Source organism: Dufourea novaeangliae, unplaced genomic scaffold (genome assembly GCF_001272555.1).
Source record: "Dufourea novaeangliae isolate 0120121106 unplaced genomic scaffold, ASM127255v1 scaffold347, whole genome shotgun sequence".
Lineage (NCBI taxonomy): Eukaryota > Metazoa > Arthropoda > Insecta > Hymenoptera > Halictidae > Dufourea > Dufourea novaeangliae.
In genome coordinates this window covers 67403-89653 of record NW_015374222.1, presented here as the reverse complement: position 1 = coordinate 89653, position 22251 = coordinate 67403, and the positions used below count along the sequence as shown (strand labels likewise).

At 49.3% G+C, this 22251-nt stretch overlaps 2 protein-coding genes across 5 annotated transcripts; one reads left to right on the top strand and one right to left on the bottom strand.

The window, feature by feature from the left end:
- Nucleotides 1-2192: 2192 nt before the first annotated feature.
- Nucleotides 2193-3118, top strand: LOC107192381 (peroxisome biogenesis factor 2). The gene has a single exon (XM_015581611.1). It carries the CDS (start codon nucleotides 2225-2227, stop codon nucleotides 3116-3118), a length of 894 nt encoding a protein of 297 aa, XP_015437097.1. The 5' UTR covers nucleotides 2193-2224.
- A 3199-nt stretch (nucleotides 3119-6317) lies between these two features.
- On the bottom strand, nucleotides 6318-21334 carry LOC107192386 (protein bicaudal C homolog 1). 4 transcript variants are annotated; one of them, XM_015581620.1, is made up of 15 exons: nucleotides 21143-21334; nucleotides 19642-19908; nucleotides 18792-18835; nucleotides 15396-15465; nucleotides 11324-11403; nucleotides 9686-9901; nucleotides 9373-9612; nucleotides 9071-9289; nucleotides 8498-8798; nucleotides 8038-8421; nucleotides 7849-7950; nucleotides 7526-7773; nucleotides 7123-7414; nucleotides 6888-7007; nucleotides 6318-6692 (listed from the first exon to the last, which is right to left on the bottom strand). In XM_015581620.1, exons 2-15 carry the CDS (start codon nucleotides 19859-19861, stop codon nucleotides 6574-6576), a joined length of 2655 nt encoding a protein of 884 aa, XP_015437106.1. In that variant the 5' UTR covers nucleotides 19862-19908; nucleotides 21143-21334; the 3' UTR covers nucleotides 6318-6573. The 4 variants fall into 4 exon arrangements, with proteins under 4 accessions (XP_015437106.1, XP_015437105.1, XP_015437107.1 ...); XM_015581619.1 differs by lacking the exon at nucleotides 21143-21334 and adding an exon at nucleotides 20207-20376; XM_015581621.1 differs by lacking the exons at nucleotides 6888-7007; nucleotides 21143-21334 and adding an exon at nucleotides 20207-20376.
- Nucleotides 21335-22251: the final 917 nt, after the last annotated feature.

Below are 22251 nucleotides of genomic sequence, written 5' to 3'. Positions count from 1 at the left end.
GTCGAAATTTTTGCTCGCCACGCCCTGTTTTCGTCGAAACCGAATACGGAAGGGTCGGTGTACGAAAATGGGTGCTTGAAACGCAAGAGACAGGGGGTTATGGGACGACGGCAACAGAAAGAATCCTTTTGCGAAAAAAAGCAAGGCTGCCTGTCCGTGGACATGGAGAAAATGAAACGAGACCGTGTAATGATTTTGAATCGCACTCGCGAAATATGTACGTGACCGGGTCGAACGACGATGACGAGAAACTCGAACGGAGTGGAAAGGCCCGGGGGGGAGATGCAAAGAATTCGTAGCCGCGGAAAGATTCCGATTCGTCGTGATCCGTGAGCAGAAACGAATAGGTTAATGACACGAGATGGTAAATGGAAAGGCCTCCGATATCGATCGCAACCGGCGAAGATTGAGAAGAGATACAAACGTACAGCGGCGACGGTGGAGGCCTATGTATCGATGCCGCTTGGTCGTCGTGTCGGCCGGGTCGTCGAAATAAAGGGTCCGTTTTCGAAGCGGACAGAGAAGAGAAACGAGCGGTGGTCGCGAACAAGTGGCCGACACGAAAATAACGCGTGCAACTGCCAACTCGACACTGGTTTTATGCGTTTTAAGGCAATGTATGCTAGGCGGGCGGCCGGAACACCATAAGAGGTTAGAGCTCGGCGAATCAAATCGGTTTCGTTAGATGATCCGAGGGAAAGTGTGCACGGGAAAGCCAACGTATAGACGAGAACGGGGGTGCCGCCGCGAATCGTACGACGATTCTCGTGAATAGGCAACGCGAGAAAAAGCGATACACAGAACAAGAAAGAGAAGATATACGGGTAGAGACCGAGAGGGAGAAGGAGAGGGAGAGAGAGAAAGAGACGGGAGGCGAAGAGAGACGAGAGCGAGCGAGCGAACGATCGGATCGGAGGTTAACCTGTCAGTTGGCGGATCGATTCACGGGCAAAACGATGGCATTATATAATTTCGAGTACTCACCTGGGATGGTGGATGCGTGGCGGCCGTGCACACGACGGTAGCGCGTATCGGCGAACGCGAATCGGCGGAATTCACTAGGTTCACCGTGTACCGCACCAAAAAAGAACCTCAAAATTTATCACGAAAACATGATCGGAGAACTTTGATGAAACGGGCAAGGAAGGAGCCCACTGTCGAAGCACCAACACTCGATGACGTCATTCCACCAGCGGCAACATGGAGCCCGAAACGCGATAGGACGCGGGCTCGAGAGAGTCTCGAGTCGGGTCTCGGTTCGCCTCGACAGCTGTCCCTCGAGCTAACCTCAAATCGGTGGTTCGTTCGCTCGCTCGGTGTGCCCCCGCGTATTCGTCGCCGCGCGAACCCTCTCGACTACGGACTGACAACGACCGACACCCGCCTACCGTCCGACACCTCTTGTCCTCTTGTTTGCCTTCTCTCGCGGCCCTGCGGGACTCTAATCCCCGCTCCTTTTTCCACGTGATTTCCGAGGGAACGCTAAAAGAGGGCAGTCGCGCGCGCGCGCCCCGCGACTGCGATTCCTTCACTGCGGGAATCCCGATATTCGAAATCGAAGCTGCGCGTCGCGATGCCTCCTCCGCTTCGTACAGAGGATAGCCTGTCGGTCGGACCCGAGTCAAGCCGAATCGAGAATCGTCTGCTCTCGGGACCGTTCGTATCGCCTCGTGTCGTGTCGCCAACGAAACGCCATAGTCGTTCCCCTAACCTCGCTTTCTCGTTCGGTTCTCCTTTGCTATCTCTTCTCTCGGAAAGATCCCGTTCGAGTACACAGCCGTTCTTCGAATCTTCGACGCGATATCGAACCGACCCGATGCGACTCGGACACTCGTCGCTCCTATCGTAACGTCGACTTTTCGTCCCGGATCGTCCGAACGAACCACGGTCTCGTTTCGGGTCGAACGCGATACGTCCACTAAACACGGGAGTACGCGCGTATCTCGCGTATCTCTGTACGCGTCCCGCGCGTACAGATACCAAGCAAAGGGATCGAATAAACGAGCAACAGAAGATTCGACACCGCGTTCATTCGTCGGCGCGTAATCGAAACGATCCGCGCGACGATGAAAGAATCCGATTCCTCGGATTGATTAATAGAAACCAAACAACGCGCCGCGTCGAGCTGCGCCGTCACAGGGTAGGCAACGCGCGCGCACCTTAAACGTCGCCGCGTCGCTTCGGCACACAAGGTGGACATTGTGTTCACGGCAAAGGAGGAGAAATGCCGTCGTCTCCTTACGTGTCACGGATCAACCAGATCGACGCAGCGCAATTGGACGATGAAATCTACAAAGTGCTCAGGAATCAGGTAAAAAGGATTACCGAGTATCAACCGGTGGAGAGGATCGATCGATGGCAGCCAGAAATCGACGCGCTACTAAAGTTTCTTGTATGGAACTTTTCGTTGCGCGGCGGAAAATCGACCTTTGGCCAACAACTGCTCAATTTGCATTACGGGAATATCAACCGTACGAAGTCCGTTCTCTACTTGATTCTGATCGTCGTCCCGGCGTATACGCGCGATAAACTCCTCGACGGTGCCGGGAATCGACGATTAAGTTCGCTCTTCGATCGTATCGCGAACGTCGCGAAGCTGCTCGAGTTTATCAATTTGTTGATCTTCCTGCATCGAGGAACGCAGCCCCGCCTCGTCGAGTATTTGCTGGGAATCCCGAGCCGTTCCACGACTACTCACAAACCGAGAAACATCGGATATTCGTACATGACCAGGGAACTACTCTGGCACGGCCTCATGGAACTGTTCACCACCGGTTTACCTATGATCAACTTCCATTATTTGAAGCACACCATTAAGAACCTTATCCCGCGGAGGAACCGTGGCAACGTACGAAGATCGTTTCCAACGATGAATTCGACGACCAAATGTGCCTACTGTAACGACACACCGATCATGCCGATGCACGCTGGTTGCGAGCACATTTTCTGTTATTATTGCTTGAATGCACACTTTGTAGCTACCAACGAATTCGAGTGTATGGTATGCGGCACGCAACTTCGCGTTCAAGACGCGAAGACGTACGAGGCAAGATCCGCTATGTCGTACTCGAAAGACGAGGCCGCCAAAATGATCGAAAGCGCGGGCCACGATTCGTAAATTGAACCGCGCGCAACTACTCTCGATGATTCTGTCGATGCAACTACAATTTCCATGTTTCTGTAGGATCGTGCATGTACATATATACATATACAATATATATATATATATATATATGTGTGTATATATATACCATTTTTTATTAAAAAATAGCAATACAAAATCTTTATTCGCTTGGATGCATCATTTCGATTTCCTCAACGTTCCTTTCGAAACAACCGATTATGGTTTAGGTATGATACATACGTTGCTTATCGGAATTGCTAGATTACCGTACAAAAATATCATGCCGCGTTATCGTAAAACGATTTTCCAATTTCGTACATCGAACGCGATGCGCGACGATTCACGCGTTGCTCGTTAATTCGTTTAACGGTTCAATGAGCGGGGAACGTCCCTCGATTTCTCAAACGAGAGTCGTCGATGATACGTACGAAACATCGGCGAATACGTTTAACAGACAAGAAAAAAAAATTCTTTTCATCCCGCTTTTTCGTCTTGAACGCGTAACCACACCCGTTTTCCCCAGTCGCTGGAATGTTTTCTCCTTCTATTCGATTCTGGCGTGTACACACCCCGCGAACGAATAGAAACGTTGCGTCGTTTCATCGTTTCGTTTTGGAAAGACTACGAAAATCAGCCGTCGCGCAGAATTGCGACCGTAACTATCCGGAACAGGTTACCTGAGATAATTATCGCCACCGTATCCCGTTATTATAATACTAAATTCGTTGACCGCGCGGTAAGACTTGGTTAACCCGACACTTACAGGCACTAGTGAAAGCTTCTTGAATCACATTATTTAAGTATACCTTACATTTCCTAAGTCGAAAGAAACTCGAGTACGCGTTACCGGAGTAAACACGGGATAAAATACCTATGTAATATGTTTTCGGAGCGAAACGGAACGTGATAGTATTCGGTTTTTTTGCCTCTCAGAAGGAGAATCGTGCGGTTCTACTTTCGGTATCGTCTCTCTCCCTCTCTCCCTTTCCTTTCGTTGGTACAAAATTGCATCACGGCCATTGCGAACAAGAAGGAGAAAGAGGGACGGTGTCGGCAATGAAAAACTGAAAATAGAGTGACTTATATCGTTTCGAATTCGCCCTTGATGCTTGAACTCATCATTGTCGCGTCTTTCAATATCATCGTTCGCATGCATTCTTCATGTTTTTCTTCTTTTCCTTTTTCTCGTAATTATAATTCTCGTAACAGCTACTTTATTCGCTAATTCGTGCAAAATTAATATATGTATATGCGTATATATATATATATATATTAGATAGGAACATCGAAGAACAGTGATATAATCTATCTAAATGAAAAAAACGAAATTCCGATCGATCACGCGAGAAAGTAGTGCCAGTGAACGAAACGAACCTGCGACGAGAGAAACCAGTCTCGCGACCATCGATCAGGATTTCACTCTGAAACAGCGATCGACACTGCAATTTAACGCTCTGCGACGTTCCATCGCGTATCGCCCAAAAAAAACAAAAAAACAATCACTTCTAGCCACGAGAGCACGCGGCAAATCACAAGTATGCCCTCCGTCCGATCGTTGCAACCATCGAACGAATCGCGAAGACACGTTCGAAGTGAGCGTCTTTCCTTTATAATATATGCGTATGTATTACTTTCATCGTGATACGATCACCGTTAAACGAACACGAGGAACAGGGACGACCGGACAGTCTTGTTAACAACACACACGCGTAGAAAACACATAGAGTATACTCATCTTTCTAACATCTCGATTGTTCTCGAGCACGCGACCGTGCTTCGCCAAGAAAAATAATTTATGCTTAAAAAGACTTCACAAAAGACTTAGTCAAGAACTTTCAGCGGTAAAATTGTTCGCTAGGCACTTTTCGGTAAGCTCGGCCGCGACGTTTTCCCGACTGCCATCGTACCGGATCGATGGAACAATTTCTATTCCTGACGACACACAAAGTAACGGCACGCCTGGAGTCGCGTTCACGGAATTCGTCTGTTCCCAAAATGTTGTCAGTTACAGCGAGCGGAGCGTGAGCTCGTTACCTAACGCATCTTGTTTCATTTATGCCCCCAAAAAAAAAAAAAAGAAAAAAAAAAGGTTTAAAATATCAATAATTTATACCGAGCGAGATATCTTAGCTTCGTAAAATTGCTACTGTGTAAATGGAACCGCGAACGCGTACGTGTACCGGTATACCGCAACAGAATCAATTTTCCTCGAGTATGTTTATCGAGTACGTGAATAAAATAGGATGGAGCGATCTCACGGAGGGGCGCGCGCTCGAAATAGTCGACCGTACAATGATCGATCGCGCGGCTACGTTTTTTCACGGATACTTTTTTGGACCTACGGAGGTTTCAATATGCAAACAGCGACGAATCCATCGAATCGCGCCGAACGGTCCCCGACAAAAGTATCGTCGAGCGTTCTCCTTACGCTCCGCGGGAGAAAAAGTTCTTGCAGTCTGTTTTTGCTCGATGTGCGTTCAACGTCCCTCGCGAGTGAATAATAAATACTTTGTTACTTTGTAAAACTCAAAAAGGCGGTGACGCCGGTAATATGGCTGGTGTTGCCTGAATCACTAGAGTGTCCTCGAGCCGTGGAGTTTCGCTCGGACGCGACGCGAGCATGCGTTCCCATCGCGTTTCGTCCATCGATGCCGGGCACAGAGGCCCCCCGACTGACCGCCAAATTTCGAGCTTAGTCGAGATTAAATATTTTAACTTGCCTAGGGTGGAAAGATCATTGAACGCACGAAACCATCCCTCGCCCATCGAGTGTTTTAAAGCCTCGCTTCTTCGATATACCACGTTACATTAATTCGACCAACCGTTATCACCGATTTACTTATTGTACGCCTTTTCGTTGCACCGCGCCCACGATCTCTTCGCCGTTACACAGAAACACAAGAAGTACAAAGCGACACGAACGCGATCGCTCCTGGAGCATCGGTTCACGCCCAAATTTCAATAAGGCGACCACGAAGAAACATCGATTGTGCCGAGTATCGCTCGACCAGAGAAAGACCATTTCTTTAGCAACATAGAAAAACAGTTAACGAAACGAAAGTAGTAACGAGCTTCTTAACCTAAGGCACCTTCCGACCGAACGTGAATCGAGGACTGCAGGGCGAAAAAAAAAATAAAAAAAAAAAAAAAAAAGAGTGGAAACGGTCCTCGACCACAAAAAAAGAATCGTCGAGCTATTCTTCCGGCGCCTAGAATCGGAAATTAACTTACTAATTATACTCTTCGTCCCGCCGTCTGTCGAATCGGCGGGAAAGCCCGCGTGATTCGATTTCGATTTACTACTCGTTCTCGTGTTCTCCGATCGAAAACACGATTTCTGCGCCCAAGCGCAGCACGAGGACTTTAAGTACCACAGCCCGAAATGGATCGTGTGTATATCCGTTTCGCGGGAATGTCGCGAGTCTCGCAACGGTATCGTCGTCTTCTCTTTACCACTTTGTGTCCAGATTGCGCTTCTCCATCGAAGTCGAAGTCGTCGACGCGGTTGCTTTGCGCTCCGCGCCCGGGGCCGCGCTGCCACAGAACGGACTGGTTCGTTTGTTCAATTCTGGAAGCGAGACACGAGCACGTGCGGATTAGAGAGAATGAAAACAACAAGAGTTTCCGGGACCACCACGGTTTCTTCGGTTAAAGGTGCGTCTCCATTATAGCAAAACCGAACATTTAGACATAATGGAGAACACAAAACAGTCCGATCGGCATAATAGAGACGCCCCTTAAGGCTACCGACGAGTCTACGTACCAGCGATCAACAGCATTATTTTGCGCCTCGCGCCCCAAGCGGTTATTCCGATTTCGCACAGATCCTTCTCCGTCAACGAGGGAAATGTGGCCATGTCCACTTCGTGCGACGTGAACAGGCCTGGCGAACAAAAAAGCAAGCAGCGTGTACATATAGCGGAAGCAGCGTTTGAACAACTAGATGAAAGCAAGCGTTCGATTGGGAAAGCGTCGTCTCACGTGGAGTTTTTACTTACGAATATATTTTTCCAATCCGACGCTGGTCAGCATGCTGGTCAAGTCGTTGTATCGATGAGACGTGATTTTGTTCAGATGCGAAGTTGGAGTGTGGTCCATGTAGTTCGAGCTGATGCCGATCTGTCCAACACGATCTTTGCCGGATACGATTCCGAAGTCAATGTCTCTGCTGAATACCGGTGTCGTTGGTTCTTTCCATAAATCGGACGGATGAGTAGTGGCAGCGGTGCTGGTGGTGATACCGTTGTTATTGCTGCTGATATTGCTGTTGCTGCCGATGTTGGTCAATTCCTGCGATGGAAATAAACGGTTACACCGTTTCTTTTGCATTGACCGAGAGAAGAGGGGGGAGGAAGAGGAGGACTGTCTCGATCGTCGTGCGAAGAATACCGTCAGTTTTACCTTGCTCAGGTCGGTCGTATTTATAGGAGGAATGGATTGACTTAGCCCGTAGCCGGACCAAGCGGATGTCGGTACACGATACTCGTTCGAACTCGGTTTCGACTGCATCGCTTTCGTGGCCAAGATTTTCTTCTGCTCGTACTCGAAAGGAGTAAGATTCTGTTGCACAACCATTTCCAACGTTTTCTTCTCGCAGCCGGGTGCTCGCCGATCGGTTACCGAAAATCCGGACAGCATGCCGGATAAATCTACGGAAATCGACGGATTAGCTTATGCAGAACCTATATATTGTTGCGACGGACATCGTTAGTTAGGACACTCACCTAAATTGGGACTAGTCTCGGCAGGATTGACCGGAGATGCATTCCGGGGACTGATGGCAGGACTGGACAGAGAACTGGACGCGCTGCTCAACGACGAATAAGCTGTAAACGCAAACGGAAATAAATAAAAATCCCTGGGGAAACCAACAAAGTCGCAGTTACTTCTGTTTGAGGACTACGGAAACTTACCGCTGCCCTCTTTTCGGTCGGCCAACGAACTACCGTTTAGCCCGTGAACGCCGTGAAAGCCGGGTGGCATGCTACCCCCGTGCATCTGACCGATACCGTTGAAACCGTGATTCTGCAGCCCATGGGCATGCGGTGGAATCGCGTTGTTGTGCATCATGTGTTGCGTGGTCAACAAATGATTGAGGTGCGGATACGGATAGGAGTGATGATGAAGCTGCAGCGGCGAAAACATGGACGGTATCGATGGTAAACCCCAGTGCGGCGATAGTCCCATCGGGTTCGGCGAATGGGGCACAGGTGACACGCAATACGGAGGATTCTGCGTGTTCACCGTCAGCATACTCGACAAATTCTCCGACAGACCCGCGACCAGATTGTTGGAACCTGCGTGAGTCGCGATCGTTTAAATCGATGGGTCGAATTTCCACGTAGGTACGAAAGGTAAAACGTTCGTGCTTACCGGTGCTGTTGGCGGAGTTACCCTGAAAAATATTGCCCGCGTTCGGGATATGATACGTAGCTGGTATCTCGGCGTGGACTCTGGGCTCGTCCAGGCCTAGAAGCTGTTTCCTCGCCTCGTAAATGTTACCGGCGTTTCGCTCGATCCCCTTGATGATCACGGAAAGCGTGCTCTGCTTTGGTTTATGCCGTATGTTTATGAACACGTCCAACGACTGCATCAGCTGAGAAATGTTCTCCGTGTCGACGGTGGACATGGAATCCTCGGGAAGATCGAACATCAGAACCAGCGGTAAGGAACCCTAATCGGAGAAATTGTTTTTACAGCTTGTTTGATTTATTTATCGCAGGATGCGTGGAGTCGGTTGTCGTCTGGTTTCGAATGATTCGCGAAAAGAATCATCGTTATCGTCGTTCGATAGTCACGGACCAGAGAACGAGAAGCAATAAATCGCCGAAAATTTATCAAGTCGACGAAAAAAGAACTGAGAAAACAGAACGAAAAAAGATAAAGGGGTCTTTCCGCCGATACGGGGCGATAAGAGTACCGAAACGGTTGAACAACATGACCTACCACTAACTGTTGCCGAGCCAAGTAGACATTGTGGATGCCACCTGTGATCGTCACGTTGCTTTTCTTCAAGCTGGGAATGTTTGGATCGCCCGCGTCTGGGAACATGATCTGCGTGGCTGTTCGTTGCATAATCATCTTCAGATTACTGCTCTGCTTCCCCAGCACGATACTGTGATGCTGCGGCGAGATCTCCATCGACATTTGTACTTGTATTTGACTCTGAAGGGAATAGAGACGCAAGGGGACAGGTGAGATAACATCAACGATCGAGCATAAACGTCAATTCGCACGATCGTACTCACAGCTAAGTTTTGGCACATCGAGTGAATCAGCAACACGGTTGCTTCTTTCACCTGCGACACCTCCCATTCGCAGCCCTTCACCACGACCAACGTGGCGTGCAATTTCGGCCGCGTGCGAAACATAACTTGAACGTTGTATTTCTCTTGGATCTTGACCACGTACGGCGATGTGGAGTCCGGAACGGACTGCGAGGCGCCCATGATCGGCAATTCGAACGAAAATATCAGCGGCGTTAAATTCTGCAAAGACGAGCGAAAATTTCATGATCGGTCCGTGGCATCGAATCGCCAAGATGAAAGACTCGATCCTTACCCTGACTCGAGCACGAGCCCGTTCGACGCCCTCCATTTCACCGGCGATCGAGACTTGATTGCTCTTTTCTTGGTGATTGCTCCGGTTACTGTCCGGAAAATGTATGTGACAACCGGTTTCCTCCATCACTCGTTTAATCGTCAGACCGCCCTTTCCAATGATATGCGAATGGTCCGTGTAACTAACGTCCAACTTCATGGTGACTCGGTTGCTTTGCTGCAATGGAAATTCCGTCATCGATACTTTCCTTACGTACAGCAAGTAACACGGAACGTACGACGGGGCTGTTTCACGGTACGTTGATTTTCGCGCTGAAATTTTTTCGAACAAACCGACGCATAAAAGCCGTCCGACAGCGTGCTGGTTAGGTGAACGGTAACACCGTTCGCGTTGTTTCGTTCTATCCATCTGAATCGGAGGAAAGCGAAACGCTTACGCTTCGCGGGTTTAGGTGGCGTTGTTTGCGTCAACTGGACTTCCGACCCGTAAACAGATGACCACTGGTGGATGACCATCGAGACCGTCCTTGCATAGATCCGGCCCGATAATCGTCCTTCGCCAGTGAATTCGATAACAGCTCGTAGTAGCGAGTTGCGTTTTACCTTGCAAGAGGTGGTGGGGGGGGGGGGGGAGAAAAAGAGAGGAAGGTGGAAGAATCGTGCGTGGTTAGCGGAGGAAGGTTACGTCGCGTCGGAGATAACGGTATACGCGAAAAGGAAGTATTGTATGTATGTATGTAGAAGGTAGCGAGCGATTCGAGGCGGACAGACCTGGCTGTTCGGTGGTTAAACGTCGAGAGAGCAGGTTCGTTTTTGTCTGTTCTCGTCGTGGCGCACCGCGTCTCGCTTTCTCGGCTGGGAATTCGCGAGACAACGTCCGCGCGCGTATAAATAGAATGGCTGCTTCTTCCTACGCGGTGTTCTTCTTCGACCCCTTTCCGGCTTGCTCCGGCGCGAGACTAGTCGGAGCGTCACGACGAACAGACCTCCGGGAGGTTTCAATTAGTCGTGAACGATTACGCGGCTACCGATCGTCCGGCGATTAAGCCGAAACGCGTGTGTAAATCTGAACACGACGCGGAAAGGTTCGTGGACACGGTGACGAAAGTTTTCCACGATCGGAAAAGTACGTATCGTGTCGTGGGAAACGGTGGGAACTTATCTCGTTCGTTATGGGTAACCCAAGATTATGTCGCGTATGAAAAAAAAAAAAAAATCAATATCACGATATCAATTAAACGAACACATTGTTACCAAAGAGGTTTCCCTGCGTACAACGGGCAAGCCTTCTTTTTTTTTTTTTTTTGCGCTGTTATCTCAACACGCGATGGATTATCTGCGATAACAAGCGAAGAAATGTTTGCCCGATCAATTCGGCGCGCACTGAAAGTCAAAAGCCGATCGGCGAGGTCACAGCTAATCTCGTACTCGCGAATGACGTAATGTTTCGGTAAAAAGGAACGGATCGCTGGTGACAGTGGTCGCGCGATCTCACAGCGCGGTGTATTTATATTACATTTTTCTTTTGGAATTCCGAGATTTTTCACGAAATACGTTTTTAGACGTGGAAAGTACCGGTGGATGCCCAGAGAAGAATAGAAAGGAAGAAGAGAAGAAACACGACAGATGAATGGCTTACCCTGGTGTCCAAAATTTCCATTATCTTCTCCTTAGCAGCTCTCACGTCATCGGGTCGACCCGCGACCTTTATATGCGGATCTGTAAAAAGACAGTCGAAAGAAATTATGCAACAACACCGCAATAAGTCACTTATTCTTGCGTGCAAGCATCGACGAGCACTGGATCGACGAGAGACGCCCGATCGTTCGTTCGTTCGCTCGTTCGCCCTCGGTCGAGAGGTTGTCCGGCGAGGAAATGGCTTTTAATATTCTCGAAGCGCGGTCTCGTCGAGCGTTTTTTCTTCCTGTATACGAAACGATCCAAAGTCGAGGACGATGACGCGTTGCCGGGTAAAACACGTCGCGACATATTCCTCGTCTACGGTCAGTCGATCGGAGGAACGCGTGAAACGTTCGCCCGGCATTCCAGCCAATCGACGAACCGAACGATCCGGTTAGTTTTCGAACGGACTCAAACGTTGTTCTCGCAACCAACCACATTCGTAATCGCCATTCTCGCGGTACAGTAAATCCTCGATGAGTGTCCGAAGGGTCCTTGGCACTGAACATTAAATATTTCATAGACTAATGGTCATATGTGGCTGAAACGAATATCATTAGCTTCGGAATTCCAAACTCTATCGCGGTATTAAACCTCATTAAAAAATCACCGTTACACCCGGGAACCTTTCCTTGTCAATGCCAAAGAGCCTTCTAATACTCATCGAGGATTTACTGTCTTCGATATTGTCGCGGGTAAAAGATCGCGGAAAATTTCAGCTGTCCGAATCGTGAAAATATTTGAATCGGATCGTTTCCGTGGAACGCGCCACACCTGTCGTTCTGGGAAACATATATCGGAGGTTCTGGGAACGGAATTTTTCCAAATGATCGATACCCGCGAATTCGGCTTAAAAATAAAGGGAACTGGTACGAAACTTGACCCGACCCGAATCGAATCGAATCGAATCGAATCGTATCGAAACGGTGACCCAGAAATAGATGGCGAACGACCTTCGCGATTCTAAGCCAAGCATTCTCTTAGTATCCATGTAAGTGTACACGTCGAATGAAATAACGACCGATTGCCTGGGATCGCGATCGATAGGTCGCCGGTAAACGAATCGAGGTGACGACGACACGACGGACAGAAACGAGCGACACACGATCGCTGACCATTTTCGCCCGTATAATTCCCTACATTACGTAACCCCCGATAAACTCCGCTTTCCGTGCGTGTTGTTCGCGCGAAAGTTGCTCGCCGCCGCGCCGGTGCCCTCGTCGTATCGCCAGGGAACACATACACGTACGTATGTATTTCGTTCACGCGGAAACCGAGCGCACGGTGTTTTCAAAGTCGCGAACCGAGCACTCGAAAGCCTCCGAGAACGTGTTAATACGTAGATGCAGTATCCGAGGACGTCATCCTGAGCTTTAACCCTAAAACTACGAGCGTTGAATGTACACTAAATTAAAGTGTATAATATAATAATATACGAATCATATAGTACAATTTAGTATAACATAGTATAAATATATAGTGAATTAAAGATCAACGTGAATACCACCAAAAGTACTATGATAATTGCAGTAATCGTAAATTACGATATCTGCAATCCGTCGTTTTGACGGGTCTCGTAGTTCTAGTATCAAACAGTTAATGAGATTAAATAATTGCTTGCCAAATGTGGACCTATTAAAGAGGAAGTATCATTTCATTATAAAAATTTTCCACGGTTTAAACGATTATAAATGACGAACTACTTGCTTTTTATCTTCCGTTCGAAACTCATTATCTAAATAATGAATTTGCCCATCTCAATCGAGAACTTATCGATCGGAGCTCGTGGTCGTCGTCATCGTGTCCCGTTGACAGGTGAACATACATCGATCGGCAACCGAATTCTACGTTCGCTCGACCTTTCGTGGGTCCCCGCGAGGCTCGCGAAGTCCCGTTCGTTTGCAAAAAGATAACGTCGCTCATTTTCGAAATTAAAAAAATGGGATAGCAGTTATTCCGGATGATATACTATTTCGCCCGTTGCTCGAGTTATCTCGACGTCCGACGCGTATCGCGGGTTGTCCCTATGCAAGCGCCGATAAAGCCCCGTTCACGCGTGTCGCGAACCGACTTTCGTAACTCGACGAATTTTTCCGTCGAACTTTCGGGCTGTTTCCCCGACGAGCCGTCGAATTCGAAAAGCGCTTTCTTCGCGACTCGACCGTCGAACGTCGCCGGTTTTCGATCCGAAAATCGATACGACCCGACGACTTTGTCTGTTTACTGATTCCTCGCTTCGATAATCGTAACGCGACTTTTATCGGCGACGATACATCGTAATCGGACGCGAATCGCGGTTGTTCGACGAAAACGGTTTCTTCCAGAAACGAATGAACCGAAAATAAAGTTCAGTATTAACGAACGAATTCGAAAGTAAGGTTCAATATTGACGAATGAACGGAAAATAAGGTTTTTAATTGTGAATTATCCGAACAGTGTATTTTCGTTGACTGTACGCTCCTTTTGCCTCGGTTTGGAAATACGGGAAATCGTTCGAACGGACTCAACATCGGCGGAGCAGGAGTAGCATAAGATCGTGATACGATCGGAAGGAAAGTCATCACAGAAAAACCGTTGCATAACATCACGATTGTCGAGACTAGATACAACCACCGCTCGGACCCCGCGCCTCGACCTTTTAAGGAGTCGAAAGTAGAATATTTCTATCGTCGTCGAATATCGCCAGTCCGCGAGCCAGCTTTCGTTCGAGCGGCTTGGAATGCGCGGAATCGATGAAACATTTTAATCTGCATTGTTTACCGATACTTCGCGATGGGATCGTGATTCATCGGAACCAGCAACGGGATTACCGAATACCGAAGAACCAGCTGGATGTCTCGAAGATAGTTTTTTCCACGTACGAAGGAGGAACAGGCGTTCTCCCACGAGGGAGGCGAAGCTTGTCGCAACAAACTTAGAAAATCGGTAGGAGGCGGACCACGCTGGGAACCTATTTATAACGCGGGGTTACGAGCAGTTGTGTCGCGAACGATCGACGACGATCCGTTCGGCCAAAGGACGCGGGAAAGGGGGGTTAGAGGAGAAAGAGGAGTAAGCAGTAAGCACGAGGTGGAGGAGGAACGCAACAGCTGTTCGGGTCACGGGGAACGGATGAATCACCGAAAAGTTTCCACACGGCGGCGAACGCGCGAAAAAAATTGCGAGGCGCCGAGGCGACGCGAGTGGAACAGGAAACCGACCGGAGAACAGTCGCAGTCGCGATTCTCGCGGTTACGCGAATCGTCTGGGATTTCTCGGCTCGACGACAGCGGACGTTGCTCGGGTTCTACGGGCAATGTCGGTCGCGTTTTATTTCACCGTCCGCGACACGCGCTGCTGCGCCAGAGCCAGGCATGCGAGTCTCGTTTCGTAATCACTTTCGATTAATGGGTGCGCTCTAATTAATCCCGTGGCTCGCGGTATATCCGTGCCCCGCTACGTGATTTTTCTTCGACTCGACCGAGTCTGGGACCCTGGTCCTGGGAGGTTTGGTAGCAGTTTGTAATCGGGGAACTGAAACAACGACCGAGGCAGCTAAAAGAAAATGCAACGGATTTGCAGAAATTGACACGCTTTTGCAGAATCGAAGATTACGACTGCGTCAGAAATGAGGAACGCGAGAATTTCGTGCGTACGAACCGTAAATAGACGTCGTAGCGGACTACGCGGATGCAGACGTCAGCGGTCGAGCAAAAGCGACGCAACCTAGGGATCGCGACGTAATCGACTGACGTGTATACGTAACGAGGTTCGATCGATAAACGACCAGAGAATACAGCGATACCACTCGCGAATAGAGGCGTTCTGGCTCGAGTTCGGATTTGTCCTCTCAAGGTCACGAAAGTCATCGAACCTCGAGACAGCTGGGGGACACGTCAGCGGAACGTTTCGTTCTCGTTTCCGGGTGGACGTTCGCCTCGCACGAAACTTTCGACACATCATCGAGATCCTTGGCGATCGAACGAACGGGGGGACACGCACAGTTTTGCGATTCCGAGTAGCGGCGAACGTGCGACCGCGGACGCACTTACCTTTCTTCGACTTTGCACCGATCTTGAGTCGGGCCGGCCACGTAACGAAGGTGTTCGTTTCCTCCATAACCTGCAACACAACAAAATGATCGTTTGAATCGCGCAGTTTTCAGTCGCGATCGGTCGTACAAGAAGATGATCGTGATTTTTAACAACGTTTACAACGCGAGTATATTACCACGGTCATTGTTGTCGATTTTTCGGATATCTCCGGTCGATTATACGGGTTCTCCTCGATATTCGCTGGCTGTTACGGCCGCGGTGAATGTACAAATAGTCTGGGTCGGTCGGAAACGAGGAAAAACGAAGAGGAATCGTATGCACGCGTCGGGTTCGCTACGCTTTGTTCGTGGTTAGCGATCGGATATCCTGGCTCCGTTGGAGAGAAGACTGGGGCATGATGGTCTTTCGATCTCTCGTCGGACTCGTTCGACGATTGGCTCGGTACACCAGGGCGGAAAAAAATCTCGTGTGCGAAGTGAGCTGGCTTCGTTGCGATTTACTTTCACCGAACGAAACTATCGTGATCCATGGAACATCCCGTTCGGCGCGTTATCCGTTTGTCTACGTCCTGGACCATGCGCGCCGATCGTGTCTACAGCGGGGAGATTTCCGTTTCGGGTTTTGTACCAACGAAAATTTATCCGTGATTCTTTCGTTAGTCTCCTTTCACTCGAAGCACTACCGTAGGCGGGCTGCGGAGTCCACGACCGACTTCGACCCGTTTTCTTCCGGATCAGGTCGCCCCGTATCACCCCGATACGAGACCGACAACTTTCGCGCACACTTTTCACACCCCTCCGTTCGTAATCGGCGCCCGTCTAGGTATATACCTATCAACCGTGTGCCGTTCGAACGAGCTTTGCTTTTCACGGTTCGAGATTCGTCGGAACGTGCTCTGTGTCGCGTCGCCTCGGCTCCCGTTTTTACCGTTCGCGTCGAGAACGCTGGCACGACTGACTGACTAACAGCGAATAATGTAACGGGACGGCTCGGTGAACCGCCTCCCACTCGACACCGTCATCGCCCGATCCGTCTGCTACGTTCCCTCCACCCTTTCTCCTCCCCGTTCACCACCGACGCGGCGACGCGACGGGTCGAGAAACGACCGAGACCACCGCTCCACACCGACGAATAACCCACGGTTAGACTGCTGCACACCCGGGGACACGAGAAACAGAGTTCTCCTCGCGCGTTTTCCCGACTCGACCCGACTCTACTCGACACGACCACGACCACGCTCGAGCTCCGATTCGAGACTGAGGGGGGCGATTTAAAGTCCTAGTCCGGGACGAACAGGTAGTTCCCTCGTTTCAAACTCACGCCGCTATCCCGAGCCACCAGCGGAACTTCCAATCCCCTTTGGACAGGTGCAGCCCGCAATTGTCCCGATTTAACCGAACCGATCGTGTCCTCGGTCCCCTTGTATGTATACCAATGAATATTCCATCCCGTGTATGACCCACGCCGCCCCACTGATCGATTCCAAGTAACAAAGTACTAGAGCAAAGAGGAAGCAGGGACCACTAACGTTTCTGAGTGGTTCAAGCACGGGCAATTTGTCGAGTTCCTCTCGGTCGATCGTGTCCACTCGAACCGGGTGTATATTCCCTAACCCTGGATTCTCTACCTGGAATCCTGGAAGCGATAGATTTTGCGTGGCAGGTACGGTCGTAAACGTTCGTGTAAGACGATTTCCCCGGGTAAATCCGGATACGATTCCGGTAAAAGGTGAATTGCACCGAACTACGGGAGAACTCGTCGATTGTTTCTGTTGAACTATTTATGTTTCCGTGTACATAATATGTACATAATATTATATTCTTTCGGCTTTCAAAGTCGCGGCGAATCAACCGCGAAACGAACGAAATCGTAACGAAAAGCAAGAGCAAATCCTCGGACAACGAAAATCATCGCAAGGTAGATTCTTCGTCGAAGTATTTCAACAGAAATCACGGCAGCTGTACAATAGACGAAAACGTTCGGTGCTTCCAGTTATCCGATCAACAAATCAACTTCTGGCCCAACCGAAGGTTCGAAGAAGTTTGCAGCATCGACCCACAGGATAAATCGAGCACGAGGTCCAGTGATTCTCGCTAAAATTACGTGTCGCGTGTAACCATGGTATTTCGGGAAGAACCGCAAACACCGATTCTCGCGACGCGTAACCAAATGCAAATATGTATTTCTTTCGGGGAGGAGGTTCGCATAGGTCATGTTGAAAAATGACGACGAATTACAATAAATCCTCGATGAGTATTCGAAGGCTCTTCGACACACTGGCAAGGAAAGATCCTCAGGTGTAACGCTGACATTTTAATTAGGTTTAGCACAGTGATTGGTTTGTAATTCTGAAGCCAATGATATTTGTTTCAGCCACGTATGACCATTAGCTTATGAAATATTTAATGTTCAGTGACGAGGACTCTTCGAAGACTCATCGAGGATTTACTGTAGTCAGCGTACCGCGCTCGATCGCGGGTAAGAACTCGACTCGCAACTCGGCATCGCGTAAAATCGGTATAGGAATCGAAAGCGGATCGGGGAGGCGCGCGGAGAACGGAATCACGTATGTACGTGGCGCGAACGGTTGCGAGTAAAGTCGATCTATAAATAATCGAGCGGAGTATTTCCAGGCCCCCTTTTACGCAACGTGTCAACGATAAGGATAAGCCTGCGCGAACGTTGCCTTCCAACTTGTTGGCGAACGGTTCGCTGCATTCGTTACGCGAACCAACCACGTAGTGTCGCGTTCCGAATACGATTTTCTTCGATCTCCGCTCGAATCCACGGTTATGTTCCCCCGTTTCGGAAGTCCGTTCTATTCGTGAGAATCGCACGGACGATAATGAAACGTTTCACAGGTGTGAACGTTCGAGGTGTGAAAGATTCGGCGAGAAGAAAAAGAGTAGCGAACGACTCGTTGAAAAGAATTATCGGTTATGTTCCAGCAGCGGGAGGGGAATACGTGCAAAAATAGCCTCGTTCGGGTTCGTGTAATCGCAAGGTCGCGACGCTGTACCGCGAAAACTTTCAAGTATACGAGATGCGACCCACGGGTTCGTCGGTTCGATTACGTTCGCGTTGCGTTTCGAAAAACGCGTCGAGTCACGGTTTACCGTGATCGTTTTGCCTTCCCCTTGAAACGACTCCCTCGATCGTTGACCCCGTTCCGTAAATCCACGCGACTCGAACCGTGTTTCGATCGATTATTATCGGGATATCTTACGGTCCCGATCGCAGGAAAGTGTCCGAGGATCTGTCCCCCACGGATCCTCGGAAGTGACACGTCGTTGAAACACCCGACGAATAATCGCACCGATCGGAGGGTGGTGAATTTCATTGTGGATCTCTATAGTACACTCGCGTGTGAACGAAGGTCGAAGAGCAACTTACGTTATGAAAAAACGCGTCCGCTGGCTTGGGCACGTCATTATCACCTGTAAACAGAGGAAAGTGTACGGTTAGGGTACAACGAACTCTCGACCCGTTTTTTCGATTTCTTTTTCAATACATTCCTTCGTTGGAGGATCGTACGGCGAGGTCAACGAAACGCGTTTACGGACGCGATATTAATTAAAGACGAAATCCACGAGACCTCGCGTTCATCTCGTTCGAATAGTTTCGAAAATTCGTCCGTTTTGTCGTTCGTAAACGCATTCGTCCATTCGCTTCGAATCGAAAATAATTACAATCATCGATCGATGCGCGAACAAACGCGGTTTTGATCGCCGGCAACCGTTTACAACCGCGTCCAACGTACGGTAACGGAACTCGTTCAAATTTTTCCGGTAGAATGTTGATACACGGCCCCAGCCGACTTACCACGAACGGAACGACATTTCCAATATGTATGTACTTGAATCTGATTCGTGCAATTTGCCCGATACTTGTGTGTATGTAGTTTCCCCGTTGCAAGACACCGAATAAACACTTCGCAGCCCGAAAATCGAAAGTCGAAGCGTAAATATGTACGTCGAAGTGTCTGGTTTGCCGATCAAAATAAACGTTAGGATCGCTGCGGCCGATGTACAATCGCGGGGCAGCATAGCTCGCCAGTTTGACAGTAGTCCCTCTAATTCCGTTTACAAACAGATAATCTATTTAAATCGTAACCCGACGCGTCTCGTGTCGGCTTTCGGAACAGTCTCGGAGTATAGACCCTTGTTCACGCGACGAGAGGTCGAATTCAGAGGGGAGGATTTCATGCAAATCTATTCTATGCGATGCCCGATCGAAAACTTACCTAACAACATCTGTTCCAATTTCCGGCGATCAACGCGAAATCTCTCCTGGTGTAGGTCGTCCGGATTACCGATGCCCAGCACCGCCGCGATGTCCCGAAGTTCCTCGCGGCTTTCGAAGCCCGATTTTCCGGACACACTGGTCGCTGCTGTGCCCTCCGACGTCTCGGACATCGTCTCCGTCGCTCTCCTCTCGTTTTGTATCACCTCGTCGGGTCTCATCTTGATTATCTCCGGCAGTCACTCTCAACGATATTCGAGTCGGTTACCTGAAAAACGAAAAATTAATCAAAACCAAAACGGACTGTTCGGGTGAGAATGGCAAAATCAAGGAACAGAGGACTTTGTCACGAGTCTGAGAAAAATCACGTGTTCACCGGAGGGGGAATCTAAAGATCCAAAAGTTTCGTTCGTTTCTGGTCGAAACGATAGGAATCTCGTTAAGTTCGTCCGGTCCGTATAAACATGTCGCGGAAACGCGCCAAGAACCGTGACAAACGGATTCGGTTGCATCGGAAATCGCGCCACGATTCGAACGGGGATGAAAAATGATGATTTTGTTCGTACCGTCGCGTTGTTCCGCGACTTTTGCTTTGGTGCTCTCCCGCTCTCTCTCTCTCGCCCTTTCTCTCTCTCTCTCTCTACTTTTTCCGGTGTTATTCGATGCGTATCCGTGTGCGTTGCCGCGACGCGACGCGACGTACGGAAGCGGCTGGACGAGACGGACGGTCGTTGGCAGGCAGCGAACGCGCACAGGGATGCCGGTGAGCGTAGCGCCGCGGCCGATTTCTCGGAATTCGAGCTGGATTTCGGCGAAGATATCCGCGAGACCGCGACCGTTCTCTGCCTTTCTCTCGCCTGTCTCTCGCTCGCATTCGCCCTCCTTCTCTCCTCCTCCTCCCCCTCATCGCCGCCCCCCTCACCGTCTCTCTCTTTCTTGTCCCCGTCTATCGCCTAAACCAACACCTTTGCCAGCGAAACAGCGAGCAAAAAATTGTTTTCGCCAACGCGCGCGTGTACACGCGAACGCGTACGTGACTAATGCCGTGTCAACTACTTACTTCGGCCGAACAAATAATGCATTCACGATCATCGGCCGTTCGAACATATTCTTCTGTTTTTTCGCTGTCCCGTTCAACCCCGAGCTCCCGGCCGGCCGGGAGGGAGTGGAGGGAACCCCACGCGAATTCAGTGAAACGAATTTTCTTCCGATACGATATCGTTGCGGTTCAAGCCCTGGCAAACTGTTCAAACGGCACACAACGACCGAACTTCTCGCAGGTCATTGCCTATATTATTAATGGATCTTTGTTCTAATATGCGTCGAGCTAGGCAGAGTAAAGCGAAGAACAGTACAAAAATTGTGACGTAGATAGGATAAATAGATGAACAGAGGCCTAGAATTTAAGGGTGTAAAAAAACTGTCTAGGCGAGAAAAATCGATTGCTAGCCGATCCCAGTCGAATTGCGAAGCAAAACAGTGGACACGCAGCGAGTACGAACCTTGGCGATTTTACGATCCCCACGGTGGAATCGCGACGGAAATCTCAGGCGACTCCTCGCGAATGAGCCGCGCGCGCGACGGTGGAAATTTCTGACGACTGTGAACGAAGACGAAAAACAAAGATGATGTCGACGAGGTGAACAAAGAGGAAGCGACGCGACGCCCGGCACGGTACTTTGCCACCTGTTTTCGGCAACTGTTACCTTGACACGGTCGCGAGATACTGATCCGACGCAAAACCAGGTCTTTTCGACGATGTCCTTTTCGCTTTCTTCGTCTTTCCGTAACCCGAGCGACGATTAGTACCGATTTCGACCGATTAACGCCGATAACTCGGTAAACGACTACCCGAGTTACCGAATAAGTCATCGCAACGTCTGTAATTCCGTATACCATCTGTCTGTAGCCCTTTTCCCGTCAAACGGGTCCCATCGTCGCCACACAGCTTCGACGGTCCAATGTTATTATACCTACGTGGCATAATCAATCATCCATCGAAGGTTCGTCGTGCTTTTTTTTTAAGCAACGATTAGACGGACGCTGCGTCGATTCGAAAGTCAATCGACGAAGAAGTTAACAGCATTCATGGAATATGTCGAGGAGCTTTTGGACTCGTTCGTGCTCCTAATCGTGTTCACCTCCTTCGGATCGTATAAGCCTTCCGCCTTATCTTGCTTGTTTTAAGTTGACCGAGCCGCGCTTTCACGCCGCGATCTTTTCTTTCGCGCCTCTCGAGGACTTTCCCTTTCGATCCATGATTCCCGTCCCTCTCTCCTGTCACTTCGACCTGTAACGATTTCAAAATATTGTAAACGGCCGGGTTAAGGATGACACACTCGGGGGCAACAACCGGATTCACGGTTTCTCGGTTTTCTTTCCATCGAATTCGGGATATTTGTGCAAGAACGCCGAGTTTTCACGATTTTTTATTCTGCTCTTTCTGTGCTAATAGATTAAAAGGAAGGAAGTAAACGTAGGAGTTTATTCGCGTTTCATTCGTAAGTACGTTCTATTTTTACTGACAAAAAAGTCAGCGAACTCGGCCAGTTTTGAAAGAACGCGGTATTGTTAATCTGTGAATTTAACGCGAGATGTCGACACCTTAGCG

Bases quoted from the DNA above. Each gene is read 5' to 3' on its own strand.
- LOC107192381 (XM_015581611.1), top strand. From the start codon at position 2,225: ATGCCGTCGTCTCCTTACGTGTCACGGATCAACCAGATCGACGCAGCG.
- LOC107192386 (XM_015581620.1), bottom strand. From the start codon at position 19,861: ATGAGACCCGACGAGGTGATACAAAACGAGAGGAGAGCGACGGAGACG. The intron at 18,836-19,641 runs GTAAGTTTTCGA...CTCTGTTTACAG, and splicing joins ATTGGAACAGATGTTGTTAG to GTGATAATGACGTGCCCAAG. The intron at 7,415-7,525 runs GTAAAACTGACG...TTTCCATCGCAG, and splicing joins ATACGACCGACCTGAGCAAG to GAATTGACCAACATCGGCAG.